The sequence below is a fragment of the Morus notabilis genome, unplaced genomic scaffold (assembly GCF_000414095.1).
Source record: "Morus notabilis unplaced genomic scaffold, ASM41409v2 Scaffold485, whole genome shotgun sequence".
Taxonomy (NCBI): domain Eukaryota; kingdom Viridiplantae; phylum Streptophyta; class Magnoliopsida; order Rosales; family Moraceae; genus Morus; species Morus notabilis.
This window is the reverse complement of record NW_010364290.1, coordinates 468,964-484,245: the sequence shown is the minus strand read 5'-3', so window position 1 is coordinate 484,245 and position 15,282 is coordinate 468,964. Positions and strand designations below refer to the sequence as shown.

At 33.7% G+C, this 15,282-nt stretch overlaps 2 protein-coding genes across 2 annotated transcripts; both read right to left on the bottom strand.

Annotated features, from left to right (window-relative positions):
* Positions 1-370: 370 nt before the first annotated feature.
* On the bottom strand, positions 371-3,198 carry LOC21408203 (protein Ycf2). Its single transcript, XM_010106231.2, has 2 exons — positions 2,841-3,198; positions 371-1,965 (listed from the first exon to the last, which is right to left on the bottom strand). The coding sequence occupies exon 2, from the start codon at positions 1,912-1,914 to the stop codon at positions 787-789; it is 1,128 nt and encodes a 375-aa protein (XP_010104533.1). The 5' UTR covers positions 1,915-1,965; positions 2,841-3,198; the 3' UTR covers positions 371-786.
* Positions 3,199-5,449: 2,251 nt separating this feature from the next.
* LOC21408202 (non-lysosomal glucosylceramidase) lies at positions 5,450-12,904 on the bottom strand. Its single transcript, XM_024170836.1, has 20 exons — positions 12,806-12,904; positions 11,958-12,019; positions 11,676-11,780; positions 11,446-11,502; positions 11,259-11,326; positions 11,052-11,151; positions 10,581-10,651; positions 10,368-10,468; positions 10,183-10,286; positions 9,893-9,946; positions 9,677-9,732; positions 9,464-9,502; positions 9,203-9,347; positions 8,840-9,018; positions 8,667-8,734; positions 8,306-8,378; positions 8,160-8,221; positions 7,136-8,066; positions 6,371-6,661; positions 5,450-6,016 (listed from the first exon to the last, which is right to left on the bottom strand). The coding sequence occupies exons 2-20, from the start codon at positions 12,012-12,014 to the stop codon at positions 5,740-5,742; spliced, it is 2,838 nt and encodes a 945-aa protein (XP_024026604.1). The 5' UTR covers positions 12,015-12,019; positions 12,806-12,904; the 3' UTR covers positions 5,450-5,739.
* Positions 12,905-15,282: the final 2,378 nt, after the last annotated feature.

Below are 15,282 nucleotides of genomic sequence, written 5' to 3'. Positions count from 1 at the left end.
TCATTAAAATAATGAATACATCATTATAAAATACAAAATGTAAAATTATTATGTTATTTTTGCTATTTTTGTAATATTTTAAAAATTTTGTTATATTTTAACTCAAGTACAAAATTCTGGAGGTATTGTATATCTCCTTCATATTCACAAAGTATTTCTTGTTGGATATTAATATTTATGGCCCAAGTTTTCGGGTGCTTGTTTTCCTTATTAATTTATATCGCGGAGTTATGTTGGTGCGTTTTGGATGAAATGACCATAACAGAACTAGAAGTGGTGCGTCATGACCAAACAAAAGTAGCTAAAGGACTTGTTCCATGTGGGGACAAGGCTCTCAACTTTGCATCAAGTGTTGTTGATCATTTTTTTTTTTTTTTTTTGACGCACTTGTTGATCATTTTCATTACTATTATAATAGTTCGATCCTCAAGGGAGAGTAAGAGACCAATTCAATAGGAACCAACTGATACCTCTAAATTTATCAAACACTTAATGAAGTAGAAACAAAAAAGTCCTAATCTTTTTTCTAACTTGGATATCAAGGGCCTATTTGAATTATGAGACCAAACATATACAAGAAGAAACCACCAGGAAACTGCATCAATGTTGTTTGCTCCAATTTCCCGCTTCCTAAATCTTATAAACCATCCACTAGAGAAGAATTATCCTCTCTATCTTCTTGATAGAGCGTGAAAATCCGAAGAATCAACTGAGTTTTCTTCTTCTCCTTCTTCAACAGCACCTAAATTCTCATCTGTTGTCAGTATCTCAGTGCTTTTCTCTCCACTACGCAATTGCAACCCCCCATTGGTTTTTAGATTCTCCACTGGAAACTGCATTCTCATCAGTGCTTTTATCAGTTCCATCAAATTGCAAAGTTCCTTGTGATGGAATGGAGTGAGGACCATCAAGCACTTCCTTTCCTTTTTGGGCTGCATCGAAATTATCAACCACGGAAAGAGTCGAATACGAATGCCTTTGCAAGTATGCCTCTCTTTCATTAGAAGTTGGATTTAGATCATGAATCAACTCTCTCAACTTGCTGGTTCCATTGAGAGAAGTAGGGCCTTTGGCAAGCAACATTGCTGAATTGTTCTCCACTTTTGACTGCTCGTTCGCCTCAGCCTTGACTAACAAAGTCGAATAAATGGCATTGTCTAAACGGGAAGAAGCAAAATCGTTTTCAGAACCGTAACTTTGAGCTCTGAAATTGTAATGCATTTTTGTCTCTGAATCTTTCATACCAACTACGAAATCTTCGGTATGATTTTTTTCGGTTTCTTTCCCCACTTCAAAATCGTTTTCACTCTCGGTTTCTTTTTCCTGAACTTTTCTCAAGCTCCCAACAATGGATTCTGTATTCCGCATCACAGAGCCAGAAGCATCATCATCTTTGTGATGTTCCTCTCTAGCCCCTCGGATATGAGTTTTACCTTCTTCTTCATCCTGGGGTTGATCCTCCAACACGTTCACATCCTCAAAATCAATTCCCTTGTCTTCTTCTTCACTTCCCTCATCCCTCTCCCTATCTTCTTCATCAATCAAATCTTCCACACCCTCAGCTTCCTCCTCTTCAGCTCTCTCTTGATCATGCCCATCTATCTGATCATCTCCACCGCCCGGCCCATCTTCAGAATCTTCTTCCTTCCCCTCACGCTTTTTGGCATCAAATGAAGTGTCCTTGACCAGGGGACGGAGGTCCCTCCTCCCAAGCGTTATGATCTCATCACGACCGTTCTGAATTTTTCGAGATATCTCCGAGGAGCTATCTTCATACTCGGCCTTCTTATCATTCGAGTGCTTCACTTGGTAGAGCAACCAGATGCAAATTGCAAGCAACACACATATCTGAAGAACATGCTTAACCTTGAACCCTTTTGGCCTCTGGTTTCTGCTAGGAGATTGCTTCAACATGGTCAAATTTCCAATTTTTTTTCAACTCCACCAAATATTTAGTAGGCCAATCTGTATGCAAAGAAGTAACTTACATCATAAGAGAAAAACAACAAAACAACTGTAGTAATAACCAAAGGCTTTAGCTAGCTACTAATGAAGTGAAAGATAACAAAATTTACAGGTTCCAACTGAACCCCAACTAATGTTTTTACTCAAAAAAAAAAAAAAAAAAAAAAAAAAAAACACTAGGCCTTGTTCGTTTTGCAATTCAAATCACAACTCAAACTTTTTGCCTTGGTATTTTCTCTCACAAAAATTTAAATTCAATTGTTTGTGCTACAAATTTTTCTCCCATAAATCTACTTTTCAACTCAAATTCTCAACTCGGACCTGCAAAACGAACTAGCCAATTAACATTTCTACTAGTCTCACTCACCTAATTTGAAATACTGAAGAGGAAGCTTAGATATTGAGTAATGAGATTCAAAGTGTATTTTCTCAGCATAGACAAGGGAAAACATCCACATTCACGAACAAGAAAACATTCTCCATTTACTCGTGAGGAATTATTAGTAATATCTGTGTCTGCCTACACACATACATTGAAGAGGAACCATCCAATTAATCATTTCTATTTTTTACACACTTCCAAAATTTGGCTGAACTTATAGTGAACACAGAGATATAGAAGGAAAGAATAGTTAAAACTCCAAGCAAAAGCAAGGTCCCCAAAAGAAAAAAAAAAAAAAAAAAAAAAAAAAAAAAAAAAAAAAACAACAACAGAAAGAAACAAAACCCATATCAAAATCATGTTTCCTAGATTGCGACGACCACAAAAACTCTGATTATGCGCAAATTGAAAGAACACAAATAAACAAAAGCAAAGTAATTAAAGAGAAAAAGTACGACAAACACGACAGTTTAGCGAAAGAGAAAGAACATACCGAAGAGAAAAACCAAGCTTTGCTTTATTACGGTGTGAATAAGCCGAAGTTAACAGCTTTTAACTTTGGTTTTTTTTTTTTTTTTTTTGGTGGGTCTAAAATTAGTGGTTAGAAATGAGAGTAGCAGCAGTAGTTGAGAGGTGTGGAAAACGCTTGTGTCGGTGAGTCTCTCTCTATCTCTATATATCAGCTTGTGTTGGAATGAAAAGCCAAATTAACGAACACGAAGATGAACAAGGAGAGAACAAGATCACACGAAAAGAGTGCACTTACTACTCACTCACTCAAGTCAGTTTGAGTCAGACGATTCATCTTAATATCTATCTTCTCAACTTTGTTGTGGTGGTGCCACTGGTACTCCTCCACTCCAGTCCAGTAAAATACTCTCTACACTGTACGTCAGTCTAATACTCCCTGCACTCCTCCACTTGTCCACGACCCTCTCTCCGTAAACCCGGTTTAGTTTACTAATTTAAATTTTTAATTTAATTTTAGATATAATTTTATATAAATTTTTTTTATTGTAATAGAAAGTTAAATATAATTATTTTTAAAATTTATTTTATTATGTTAAAATTTGAATTCTAAGTGAAATGAATCGAAAGTTATCAACCTACACTCTACACGTTGTCGTTCTCTTTGCTCCAAACGGTGTCGTTTCGTGTTTGGTTCTAGGCGAGCTGATGTGGCATTGTACCTCTGGTTAACTTCCTTGGTGCTGCCTGGTTTGCCGGTTAAATTGAACGTCTCTAGTTTGCTAAAGTTTTGGAATGGTGGGTAAAGTGTCCGTTAACAATAATGTGAGGAATTTAGTGCTTTAATAAAATAATTTTCTCATCGGCTAGCTTCCTTGATGCACTTGGTTTGGCGGTTAAATTGAAGATCCCTAATTTGATGGCCTTGAATCGAGGACAAAGTACAATAATACAACGTCCTTAGTGCTTAATAAAATAAACAAAACGTTAGGAGATGGAATTAGTGCCAATCATAAAAAGTATTAGACTATCTCTAATATAAATACTAATGTCAATCGTATATTTTCCATAAAAAAATATATATAGTATGTTATTTTTATTTTTATTTCAATACATAATAATATTTAAAATGTTAAATCTACTTTTTTACATAATTATTAAACTTAGAAAGTTTTAAAAGTAAATTTATATATTTAAAATAATTAGAAAACATAAAAGTTGCAATGATTACATGAAAAAGTAAACATTTCAACCGATAGTAAGTAAATGTTAAATTTCTCGTATGCTACACTTAGTGAGAAATTTACCACAAAGTATAGCTTATGAGAAATTTAGCACAATAAATAGCATTGCATTGAAAAATGTCTTTTGCACTCAAATGCTAAATTTACAATTGGCACATCAATTATAGCATTGCGTTGGAGATGTTCTTAGGGAATAAGAATAGTGTGATTGGGTCAATCTAAACCAAAATGATGGAAAATTTCACGTTAAAAGAGCATTCGTTAATTTAATACATTAGCATTTTGTAACCTACAATAAATTTTTGCGGTTATATTCACACACTCCTCTTTACTTTCCATACCCTCATTTTAATTATAATTTCTTATTAAAAAGACTCGTGTAAAATGACAAAAAGAACGATTATAATAGACTTAATTACATAATTAAATTTTATTATAAAAATAATGATATTTTATTTTTTTTCCCTTCACACAGCCCAGATGTCATATTCTCAAATTACAAACAATTGTTGTTTTGAAATCTATGATAAAACTTTAATTTTTACCATTCAATCATTATTCAAAAAAAAATTACATAGAGGTATGTTAAATTTTTTTTACTATTTGTTCTACGGTGATTGTTTTTTTTTTTTTTTTTTTTTGCCTCTTCTTTCCTTTGTTTTCTGTTAATGTTTTAAATTTTTCTAATTATTTCATTTTTGAAAGGAAAATCATTTTGTTTTATTTACTTTTTCGTTTCTTATAAAGTAAAATTGATTTTTTTTTCAATTTTGTTCTTTTTTATGTTTATTATGCTCGTTTATTTATTTTTCATTCCTTTTCCATTTGTATATTTAATCGTACCTCAATAATATAATAATTTTATTGCTGTATTTTTATTTTATTTTTTATTTCTTGAATTATATTACTTTCTATTTTACATTTTTGAGTGTCCTTTGTGTTTTCTAAAATAAAATTTTAATAAAATTTCTTCCTAGGTAAAAAAGGCGTCATGCCTAAAGCTTCAAATAAAAAAAATAGAAATATATAAATGATAATATTAAAATAAAAAATAAAATAAATAGTGGGTGTGAAAAGAAAAATGAAATGATAAAGAATTAATAATCATATGAAAATAGTTTGAGGTACTATTGGAATAATAGGAGTGTGTAAAAAGTAAATTTAACAATTTTAAAATTATGTGAGACGTGTGTTTAGAAATAGGGTGTAGAGGGTAAAAAAGAGTGTGTGCGTGATACTCTTTATGTTCTCTTGATAAATGATTATCTTTTAGTGATTTTTTTCCTTCTTTCTATCTCCTTTTGCAAAGTGGTGAAGAGGCTGGTCTAGGCCACTCAAAAAATTAATGCGTCTGAGGTTTTAGGTAAGAGATTCATGATTGAGGCCAATGTCATACTACCAAGCTTGGTTGGTTGTTGTGTGGCTATCTAATAGCACTTAATTACAAGTTTACATAAATGCATTGGTGGTTTTGCATATGGAGAGTTTAGTAACATTTTTAAGAATACATGAATAATAGACACAAATAATATATCACCTTTTAATAATTGAACTAGATCATAATAATTGCACCAAGGCAGGCGCTTTATCATTCCTTTAACTTACTTATTTTAGCTTTTGATCGTAGTTATTTATCCTTTTCTTCAACTAAAAGTCTTAGTATAGGATTCACCAAAAGAATTAGTGTGCCAATCTCCTGCAGGTAAGTTCATAAAGAACCTGAAAGAAGCCTTTAGGTTCCTCCTTTGGCAGCTTCAAGAGGCTTGCAACTCTAGAAAATGCTGCATGCTGTCTAGCATACAAATCATCTTCAATGGCTTCACATTTTATCTCTGGTTTTAAGAGCTTGGGCCTTGTCAAGGCCCATTGCATGGCCCATATGGCCAAGGGACGCATGTAGCAAAGAGATCTGTATTTGTCATCAACACCCCAAGCTTCCGGAGTCTGAAATGAATATCTGCAACCAAACCCAAGTTACACAACAATTACACGAGTGTAGGAAAATCACAAAGTGAGTTTCTAGCACTGTTCCTAAGTACAGATTTTGATAATTTAGTGCTCATCTTTTTTCCTTGGTCATCATTTAAAAAAAAAAAAATCAAATTCTATGAAATTTACATATAAACACAAAAAATATGCATTATCATTAAGTATGTGCTCTCTAAGTAAGTATGCGTGGCCTGTTAGTTTGTCGATTCTCTCAAAAGCTTAAACTGTTAAGAGGTAGACAAGCAATAGTTTTATATTCTAACAATACCTACCATGCAGAAATCCTAGTACTTTTAATTGAAAAAAGGAAAACTAAACTAACCCGAGGCCTTGTTGAGACCAGGCTGCTTCATGAACACCAGATGCAGTATGAAATGCCATATCAAGCATTCCCTCTTGAATCATTGTGGCAGCAAGAGAATATGTTACTCCAGCCCATATCTCCTTTGCTTGCATAGCCGATTGATCAAGTCTTCCATTGGGAGACATTCCGTTCACTGCTCCACGTGAACCACTCTTCACTTTTAGTACATTGAAATTGTAAATTTTCTCTAGTGCACTCCTCTCTTTTTCTTCATCAACAATTGGAGAAAGACCGCATGCTTTGGCATACCTACAAAGTACGTGACCGGATATGAAAAGGGTCCCAAAATTTGTCCTCAATCATGATGTACTTTAGACTTGCTGAGAGAAAGGGGTTCCATCTTAAATGGTCTAACATGTTTATATACATGAATGATGTGAGACATAGATTTACTTTACCCTTTACATGCTCCTAAGAAGATGCTCTTTTAGAGTCATGAATCTTGTAATGGATGGACTAGCAAAAATGTTGTATTGGATAGATCGGGCCATTTTTTTTGAGCTTGTTGATCTTTGATACTACATAATAGACTTTAGACTCTCGGCTTGGGGTTTCATCTTAAAAAGTCAATCTGTTGGTGGGTTGACCCAATGTTCTTATAAGTTTATGTTTATTAATGTATTTAAATGATATAAGACTTGGGTTTATTTTTATCATTTTCAAATTATTTATGTTCACCTTTTATCGAAGATTGTAAAAGTAATGAGTGGTATACATACTCACCATTGTCCAGCCAATTGATCAGACTGAATAGATGCACTTGACTTGGTACCACTATTGTCATAATTGAAGTAGGAACCATTCCATAAGGTGTCATACACAGCTCTTGCCTTCTGATATCTGATCCAAAAGTAATTTTCCGATGAAGTGTCACCAGTAATCTGTGCCATGGCTGAAGCAGCCTGAAGAGCTGCCACCCAAAGGCCACCACAGTAAGCACTCACACCGGTGACAGACCAAGTATCATAAGTCTGATCAGGAAACCCTTCATTCTCAATCATTCCATCTCCATCCTTGTCAAATTGTTCCATGAAAGCCATCGCCAGGTAAACCGAGGGCCAAACTGCTTTTGCGAAACTCTTATCACCAGTAAAAACCACGTCCCTGTAGACTTGGAGAACAAATTTGGAATTCAAGTCTTTCCAACTGTCTGAGTTGTACAGACAGTAAGCGTTCACTTCAAACCAAGGGTCACTAAGTCCTATGTCGTGAGGAACGGCACCAAGGACGTTTCTCGGGGCCCTTGTGCCATCACACATGAGCTTCCTCTTGCTAGGATCATGCATCAACACTGCTGCTGCAAAGTCTCTTTGGATGCTGAGCTCAAGTTTTGGGAACAGCATGAGTAACGCAAAGGATGAGTAGAAATGGACATCATAAGTGTTCCACATGGTGTATTCCAGTCCTTCAAGATAAAGAAATTGCCCAATGTTTTCTTCTCCATCTTGGAGAAGAATTGTTCCCATGGCGGAATTCGCCACTGCCGGGGCATATACTTGCTCAAGTGCGGACGTCATCCTTTCAAGGATTTCAACAGCTGTGTCATTTTGATGGGGAATATTATCAATGCCATCGTTGAAACTTTGTCTGGACCTTTGAAGAGCGAATTTTGAATTGCCTACTGTTGACAAGCTTTGTGATGCAGGTAATCCATCTGCAAAAGAGAAAAGTAGACCATTAGTAAATAGAACTAAACAGATATTGATTCATTCATTTAAAACAGGAGTTGAAACTCCTTGAGATATACCTGTCCAGATCGTCCCTCCCGCATTTAGATAATAGAGCTCATTGAAGAGAGTGATTGGGTACCTGAGGAGAAAACTTTCTCAGTTTAAACAGAAACCTTCAAACACTCAATCCACTTTCTTTTCTATGAGATTCATGTAATCTTACCATTCAGGAAGAGCTTTGTCTTCAAGAATTGGTCTTTGCCATGCGTCTATCTGGGATTCCCACTTGCCATTTTCTGTGTTAAAGCAAAAGATCATAAATTTTTTCTAGTTAATAGAATGCAGCTCTCTGATTTTGTTTTTTTGTTTTTTTAAAAAAAAAACAAATATAGCACTCTCAAGGCCTCAGAAAAACAAGCTTTTGGAAGTTAACAACAAAACAATAACAAATTTTTTCTATTCAACTTCTCTGACTGACCATTTTTAAAACGAAAGGTCAGCCTGGCTTCCTAGGCTTCATTTAAATCAATAAAATCACATGATATATACTGAAACCAATGTAATAAAGTTAGTATAAGCACTACCAAGGATGGCGTCACATGCAATCCTGGCCGCGGCATCTCCACGAGAACCATAAAATTTTGTGTAACGCCTGCAATTTTGACACAAGTTTCTTGTTAGTACAATTTTTATATACTCAAGTAATTGGATTCTTCATTTAGAATGAAGAAGTATTTAGAGCAACTGGGTTATCAACCTATGATAAGTTTTCCCGCCAAATCTCAACTCTGGGCAGTCCCATGCGAGTGAGAATGTGACGGTACGTACAGAATCAGAGGGGATGGTCAAAGTGGCTGCTATGGCTGCTCCAATTGATGACCCTGGTTTTGAAGGCTTCGAAGTCTCATCACACGCCATATGGTCAAACGATCCATACTAAAAGAAAATTAAAGAATATTAATCATGATTCTGTGAATAACCTATAGTTTCCCACCTTCAACAAAATCTTTCCATGATAAACATTATGTCAAAAGTTCAGGGAAGCTACATGAAAATTATGTTGAAATTCAGTATATAGATTGTGACAAGGATGAAGCTAATGTAAGAGAGTTGGGCTAACTTTTTTGATTTGGTGCCACATATCTTCTGCTGTGATACCCTGGAAATCGCCGGATATTAAGAAGCAAGGACACTTGGAGACATGGACATCAGCAGTTTCTTCTGCTGCAATGGCATAAGTAACTGGAGGGTGTCCATTTGCGGTTCTGAAAAATCATAAATAAATTCCCTTCAGTTTAAGGTTAACAGATTGCCTATCACCAACTTTCAAGTGAGAAGAAAAGGACATCAGTATTCTTTCTTGCATCAAGAGAGAACTTACTTGTGATGTAAAAGTACTCCATGCACCCCATCTTCTGTCCTGGTAGGAATTAAGCATTGTTGAAAAATATTTAATCTTTTTAGCTTAAAAAAAGATAAAACAGCATCAAGATTTAGTTTTAATCGTCTTTTAAACATTGATTCTGATTTGTACTTGAACAAAGCTACTTAATTATATACTTCAATTATACAAAGTCCAGTAACAAGCCCTTACTTCATTGTTGAGTTGAAGTGGCCACCAGAAACTCCAGAACTCCCACCAACAGAATTCTGTACAGTCAGAAACATGGAACATAAAAATCAAGGTTCTTGATTTTGCCCTAGACTTCAATTTTTTTGAATCAAAACATGGAACATCAAAATTGCAAATGGGAAAATCAAAACCAAGATTCAAAGGAACATGTCCCACAAAACGTTTTTGTTTACTTACAGCCCAAGTAAACAGCAAGGTGACATCTGCAGACGTTCTTCCTTTATTTGTTATCTGAAAACATACATAGACCAAACACTTAGGACAAGGAAACATGAAGTTGCCAATGCGGAGCCACTCAAGTTTTAGAATTTCGATTTTTAACCTTAAAATATATCAAAAATTTTAGTGGTTATCCCGTTTTATAGAAAAAATTACAACTGTGCACCCTCTCAATAATTAAAATATATAACCAATATATCCATTTAAAAAAAATGTCTAATTCTATGTCACGTTTTGTCTAATCCGACCGTGAAGGTAAAAGCAGATGCCGGGAAACTGCTATCTTTGTAGTTGTGGGGAATAAATGGCGAAATTTGACGCGAAACAATGACAATTTCCGGGTCAGGTTCACCTGCATTTGAGAATCTCTCAAAGGATAAGAAACTGCCAACAATTAAAAGTTGATGCTAACTTTGTGAATCAAGGCCAATACCATCATAGGTTGTCCAAGCCCTTGGAAATAGCCCATCGTATGTACACTTTTCTGCATTCAAATTCCAATCCCAAGATCCAATGCCAGAAGTTGTAGCTTCTCTGGATTTATTTCAGAAAATTAAATTTTGTCAATGCTTCATGGATTTAATTTACACAATTATTTTTAGAGAGACCAAAAATAATTAATTAAGTGACGGACACTATGACTCACTTGGCTAGCTCTGGGTTCTTGGCACATAATACAGTTGAATGTTTCTCACCATTGGGCCGTGAAACAAAAACCTGTGAACAAATGGAAATCAAGTTTTGGAAAAAATTATGTCAAATTGGTTTTAACTTAATCTTTTCTTCCAAAAAAAAAAAAAATGTAGCAAAGATACATATCATGAATACACATGTAAAAAAATCTGAATTTTCTTTAGAATTGAAATGGCTATTTTGTCATACTTTCTTTTGCCCTTTGACAATTTATCTTGTTTTATGATGTGTTATGAAACTTTTTTTTCACGATGTATATCATTTATATATATATATATATATATGTATATATATATGTGTGTGTGTATATATATATATATATATATGTATATATATATGTGTGTGTGTATATATATATATATATATATGTATATTTCATCTGACCGGATATATTTCAGCTTTAAAACAACTTAGAAGAGCTCACGGAAAACTGATTTGCAAGAACTGGGACATCTTCACATGTTACAGGAAATAGTTGGAAACGCTGAAACTCGCCCCTGTAACTTCTTCCAATGCTTCCTGCACTAAGGTTCATGTGCATGGCAAATATCTATAATCTATATGTGGCAGAAATTCACCAACAAAATACAGTTGATGTCAGAAAAAATAAACAAATAAATAAAGTACATACCCAATACCACCTAAAGGAATGCTATGATTGCCTGTGACAAACCGCTTCTTGAAAACATCGATTACTATCTGCAAAATTTGAAGCACAAGGAGTTGTAGTGGAAAATAGAACTTAATGCAGAATTCTTAGTCACAAAATTAAGAAAGGATACATAATTTAAAGTGAGTTGAAGTGAGATAATTATTACTTTCCCTTCAGCTGCTTCTTGTTTGAATTGTCTCCACAACCGAAAGCCCATTGGAGCCTTTCAGAGAATCACATAAACAAGAAATTAACACTAGTTATAACATATATATTTGGATTATTACAGAAAAGGGAAACAAAGGAGGAAAAAGAAAAAAGAAAAACACAGAACATGCGAGATTTATAATGAAGTAATATGTGTGTATATATAATGTTTACACTTCATTGACATACCAAATGCATTACGTCTTGGAAAGTAACAGAGAGCTCGGAAGGTACTTTTCCAGCACAATCCAATTTCCGTTGCCAAGTCAGGGAAGCAGGTTTTCCAGGATCAACCTAATATATTTATATTAATGATAACAAAAAAAAAGAGTTACTAAGAGAAATTCCGTAACTAACATAATCAGTTGAATGAAATATAGAGGAAGAAATGCACATATCTCAATTGGAATATATATAGATATTTCATTAATATGCGAAAAATCAGATGAATAGTAATAATAATGAATGTACCTTGTGCAGAGAAAAATGAGAAGAGAACTCGTTTTCAGCTTCTCTGTCATTTTCCATCTTGCCTAAGAAACGACATAGAAAAGCGGTGATATTAATGCAAGAGAAGCAAATTATTTGAGCACAAGAAAGTTTTTTTTTTTTTTTTTTTTTTTAAAAAAAGGAAGAAATTGTACTGCAGAAGAAACATTGTTTCACAAATTTTTATGAGATAAAAACATGTTGAATTATGATTCCAACTAACGGGTTCATCATTTTGTATGCCATCGGCATTTTATCATTGAAGATAGCGTACACCCTTGTCTTTATTGGAAATATTTTGCCAAAAACGATCAAGATTTCGACATGTGGCACTGGAAATTCATGGCCCACCTGGGATTTTGCTCAAATTTTGCTGTCAAACAAGCAACTTAACAGAACTCCAACGAAAATATTCTTCTTTTTTTTGGCTTAAACTCAATTCCAAAACAGGAAAATATTTCCAGGAATTATTTTTCTGTCGAAACAAACAGAGTCCAAAAGAAAGGAACAATCCCCACATGATCAGCCGCCGAAATATGAACCGATCATTAGCACAAGTCAACGCTAATTTTTCAAATCATAACTTGAATTAATCCCGTATTTGAAAAACAAAAACCAATTAACAGAAAGCCAGAAAACTAAGAATTAAACTAGCTCTCTTATAAGAATACTTCAGAATCATTTATGGCTCGTTAAATCTGTGGTTTTGATTCTGCTAAGTGTTTTTCTCATATAAAAAATTTAAATTTCAAATACCAACATAAAAAATACTGGTTTATGAACCAAAAGGACCTTAGTTGGAAAGAAAAAAAAAACTTTTGAATGCCTACCTGCAAAACGAATCTCCTTTGGCAGAGAGAGAGAGACGGGCGTATTACTGAAAGTGAAATGGGGAGTACTTGAAAAGATATCGGATTATAAATGGGGGCTTTATTCTACACATATATACATACATATAATATAATATATATATATATATATATATATATACACACACACACGTATACTTTGGCAGTATCAGATTGAAAAGTAGAGAAGAATAAGTTGAGATATTGCCGAAGCAATATATATATATATATATTCGACTGAAGAAAACGTGGAGGTGGGTAGGAAAAAGGTTGTTTGGTGGAGTCCTCGACAGATCGAATACGGATAAAATTAAAGACAGCGTGAAGGATTTCTAATTCAAAAAGTCAAGTTCATTTTTTTTTAGATGTGAAATCTAACATGGTTAATAATTAACACACGATTGTGAATTTCATTTAATAATAACTACAAGAAGAACCACGTTTTTGACTTTTCACATGTACAAATCCCAGTCAAGGAGGGATTATGGTTTTCTAGAATATGCAATTACAGCCTTTTTTTTTTTTTTTTTGGATAGGTAAGCACCTTGAAATTGGGGGGCGCCCGGGGCTTGATGTTCTGTAAATAGAAGTCTTGGAGAATATCAGAACATCTTGTCTTTTGATGTCTTTATAATCTTATATTCTATATATCATTCTACTTTGGCGGCCAACTATGCATTGTGTTGTGTCTTGTTTCCGCATAAAATACTAAAAATAATTGGGCCGCGTTCTCGTGCTTCGCCCCAAAAAAAAAAAAAAAAAAAAAAAAAAAAGAATAAAAGATATTTAGAGCCATTTCTCAACTTATAACAAGAGAGTTGGTAGGAAAAAAAAAACAGAGAGAGAGAGAGAGGGAGAGATTTAGAGCCATTATTGTTACACCAAAGCTTCTTAAGTAAATAATTACATTCTATGGGATACCTCAAATTCCGGGTTGAGTTTGGTACCTTAAACTCAATATTTTAACCTCAATACCTACGTCTCAGGACTTATTCTTTTGAGTGAAAAACTCAAAAAAAGATAACTCGAATTATAATTTTATTCGAGTTTATGTTCTTTTAAGTTTGAACTCGAGTTCAAACTCGAGTTTGAGACTAAAACTCGAGTTCAAGTTTCCCTTTCAACTCGAGTTCAGAAACTCGAACTCAAATTAATGAACAATGTTTTTTCTATTCTTAAAAATACTATAGCTTTTTCGTTTTAATTCTGATTGAGATGATTTTTTTTTCTATGCGTTGATAACGAAAAGACGAATAAAACTCCACCCATATACCCTATTAAAATTTTCCATCAATATTGAGTTTTTATTAAAATACTGTCTAAATACAAATTCAAGTTTTGACTCACTCAAACATAAACTCAAAAAGATTCTTATCTCAAACCATAACTCAAATGTACACAACCAAACACAAACTCAAATTATAACTTCAACTCAAATTATAACTCAAGAATTATACTCAAGTTAAACTCTAAGAACAAGCCCTTAATACCTCGAGCTCAATGCTTTAAGTTTAATACCTTAAGCCGACCTCAATAACTCAGTCTTAATGCCACAGCCTCAGCCCTCAGGCTCAAACCCATAATACTTTAACCTCAATAATTAAGAATCATAATTCAATACAATCCTTAAAATAAATATTCTATTAGTCATTCAGTTAGAATCTTCTTGAGAGTTTGTGAGAAATCTGAGTCTGTATTTAAAAGATAATCAATAATACTCGTATTTTCTTCTTTCCATCTTTCTTGTATATAAGTTACTTTCTTCTCATTTTCTTTTTGCTTTGATCCGTTTCTACCAAAGGTTTTTAGTTGCCGGCGAAATTTCATAGTCAACAACTATATTAAATAATAAGCAAATTTGTTGAAAATTAAAGCATTACAACTTCGAATATAACATAAGTTATAACGGTGCGATTCACATGCTATTATAGTATATTCATATTATTTTAACACCTTATAAATGGACTGGATATACATGTGAGCTGGCGGACTCGTAAGCACAAATTAAAGCCAAAATTTAGTACAAATTCCCATTAAGGAAGTGTTGCTTTCCTTTATTATATCATCACAACAGGTTAATTCATGATCAAATATATTTCTTTTGCCCTACTTTTGATGCGTGGTCGAAGAATGGTATATTAGAATTTCAGTTTTAAGCCTTGACGAGGAAATAGGATATATTGATCACCGTGGTCCTCAGCTGAAAAATTGCTTTTTCAACCGTATTTTGTTTTGGATGTTATGATATCATATAACTTCATACATTAACGCGCTGTGTACTTGTGTTTCACAAAAGTTTCTAAAACTTTGTTCACTTCGGAGATTAAAGTTTTAAATTTGAGTTAAAATATGATATTTTTTTATAGTTTTTTACTGTAACAAAAAAAGTTACATGTGACATTTTATGAGAACTTTTTACTATAAAAACTTAAAATTAAAAACTCAAATCGGTGAAATGA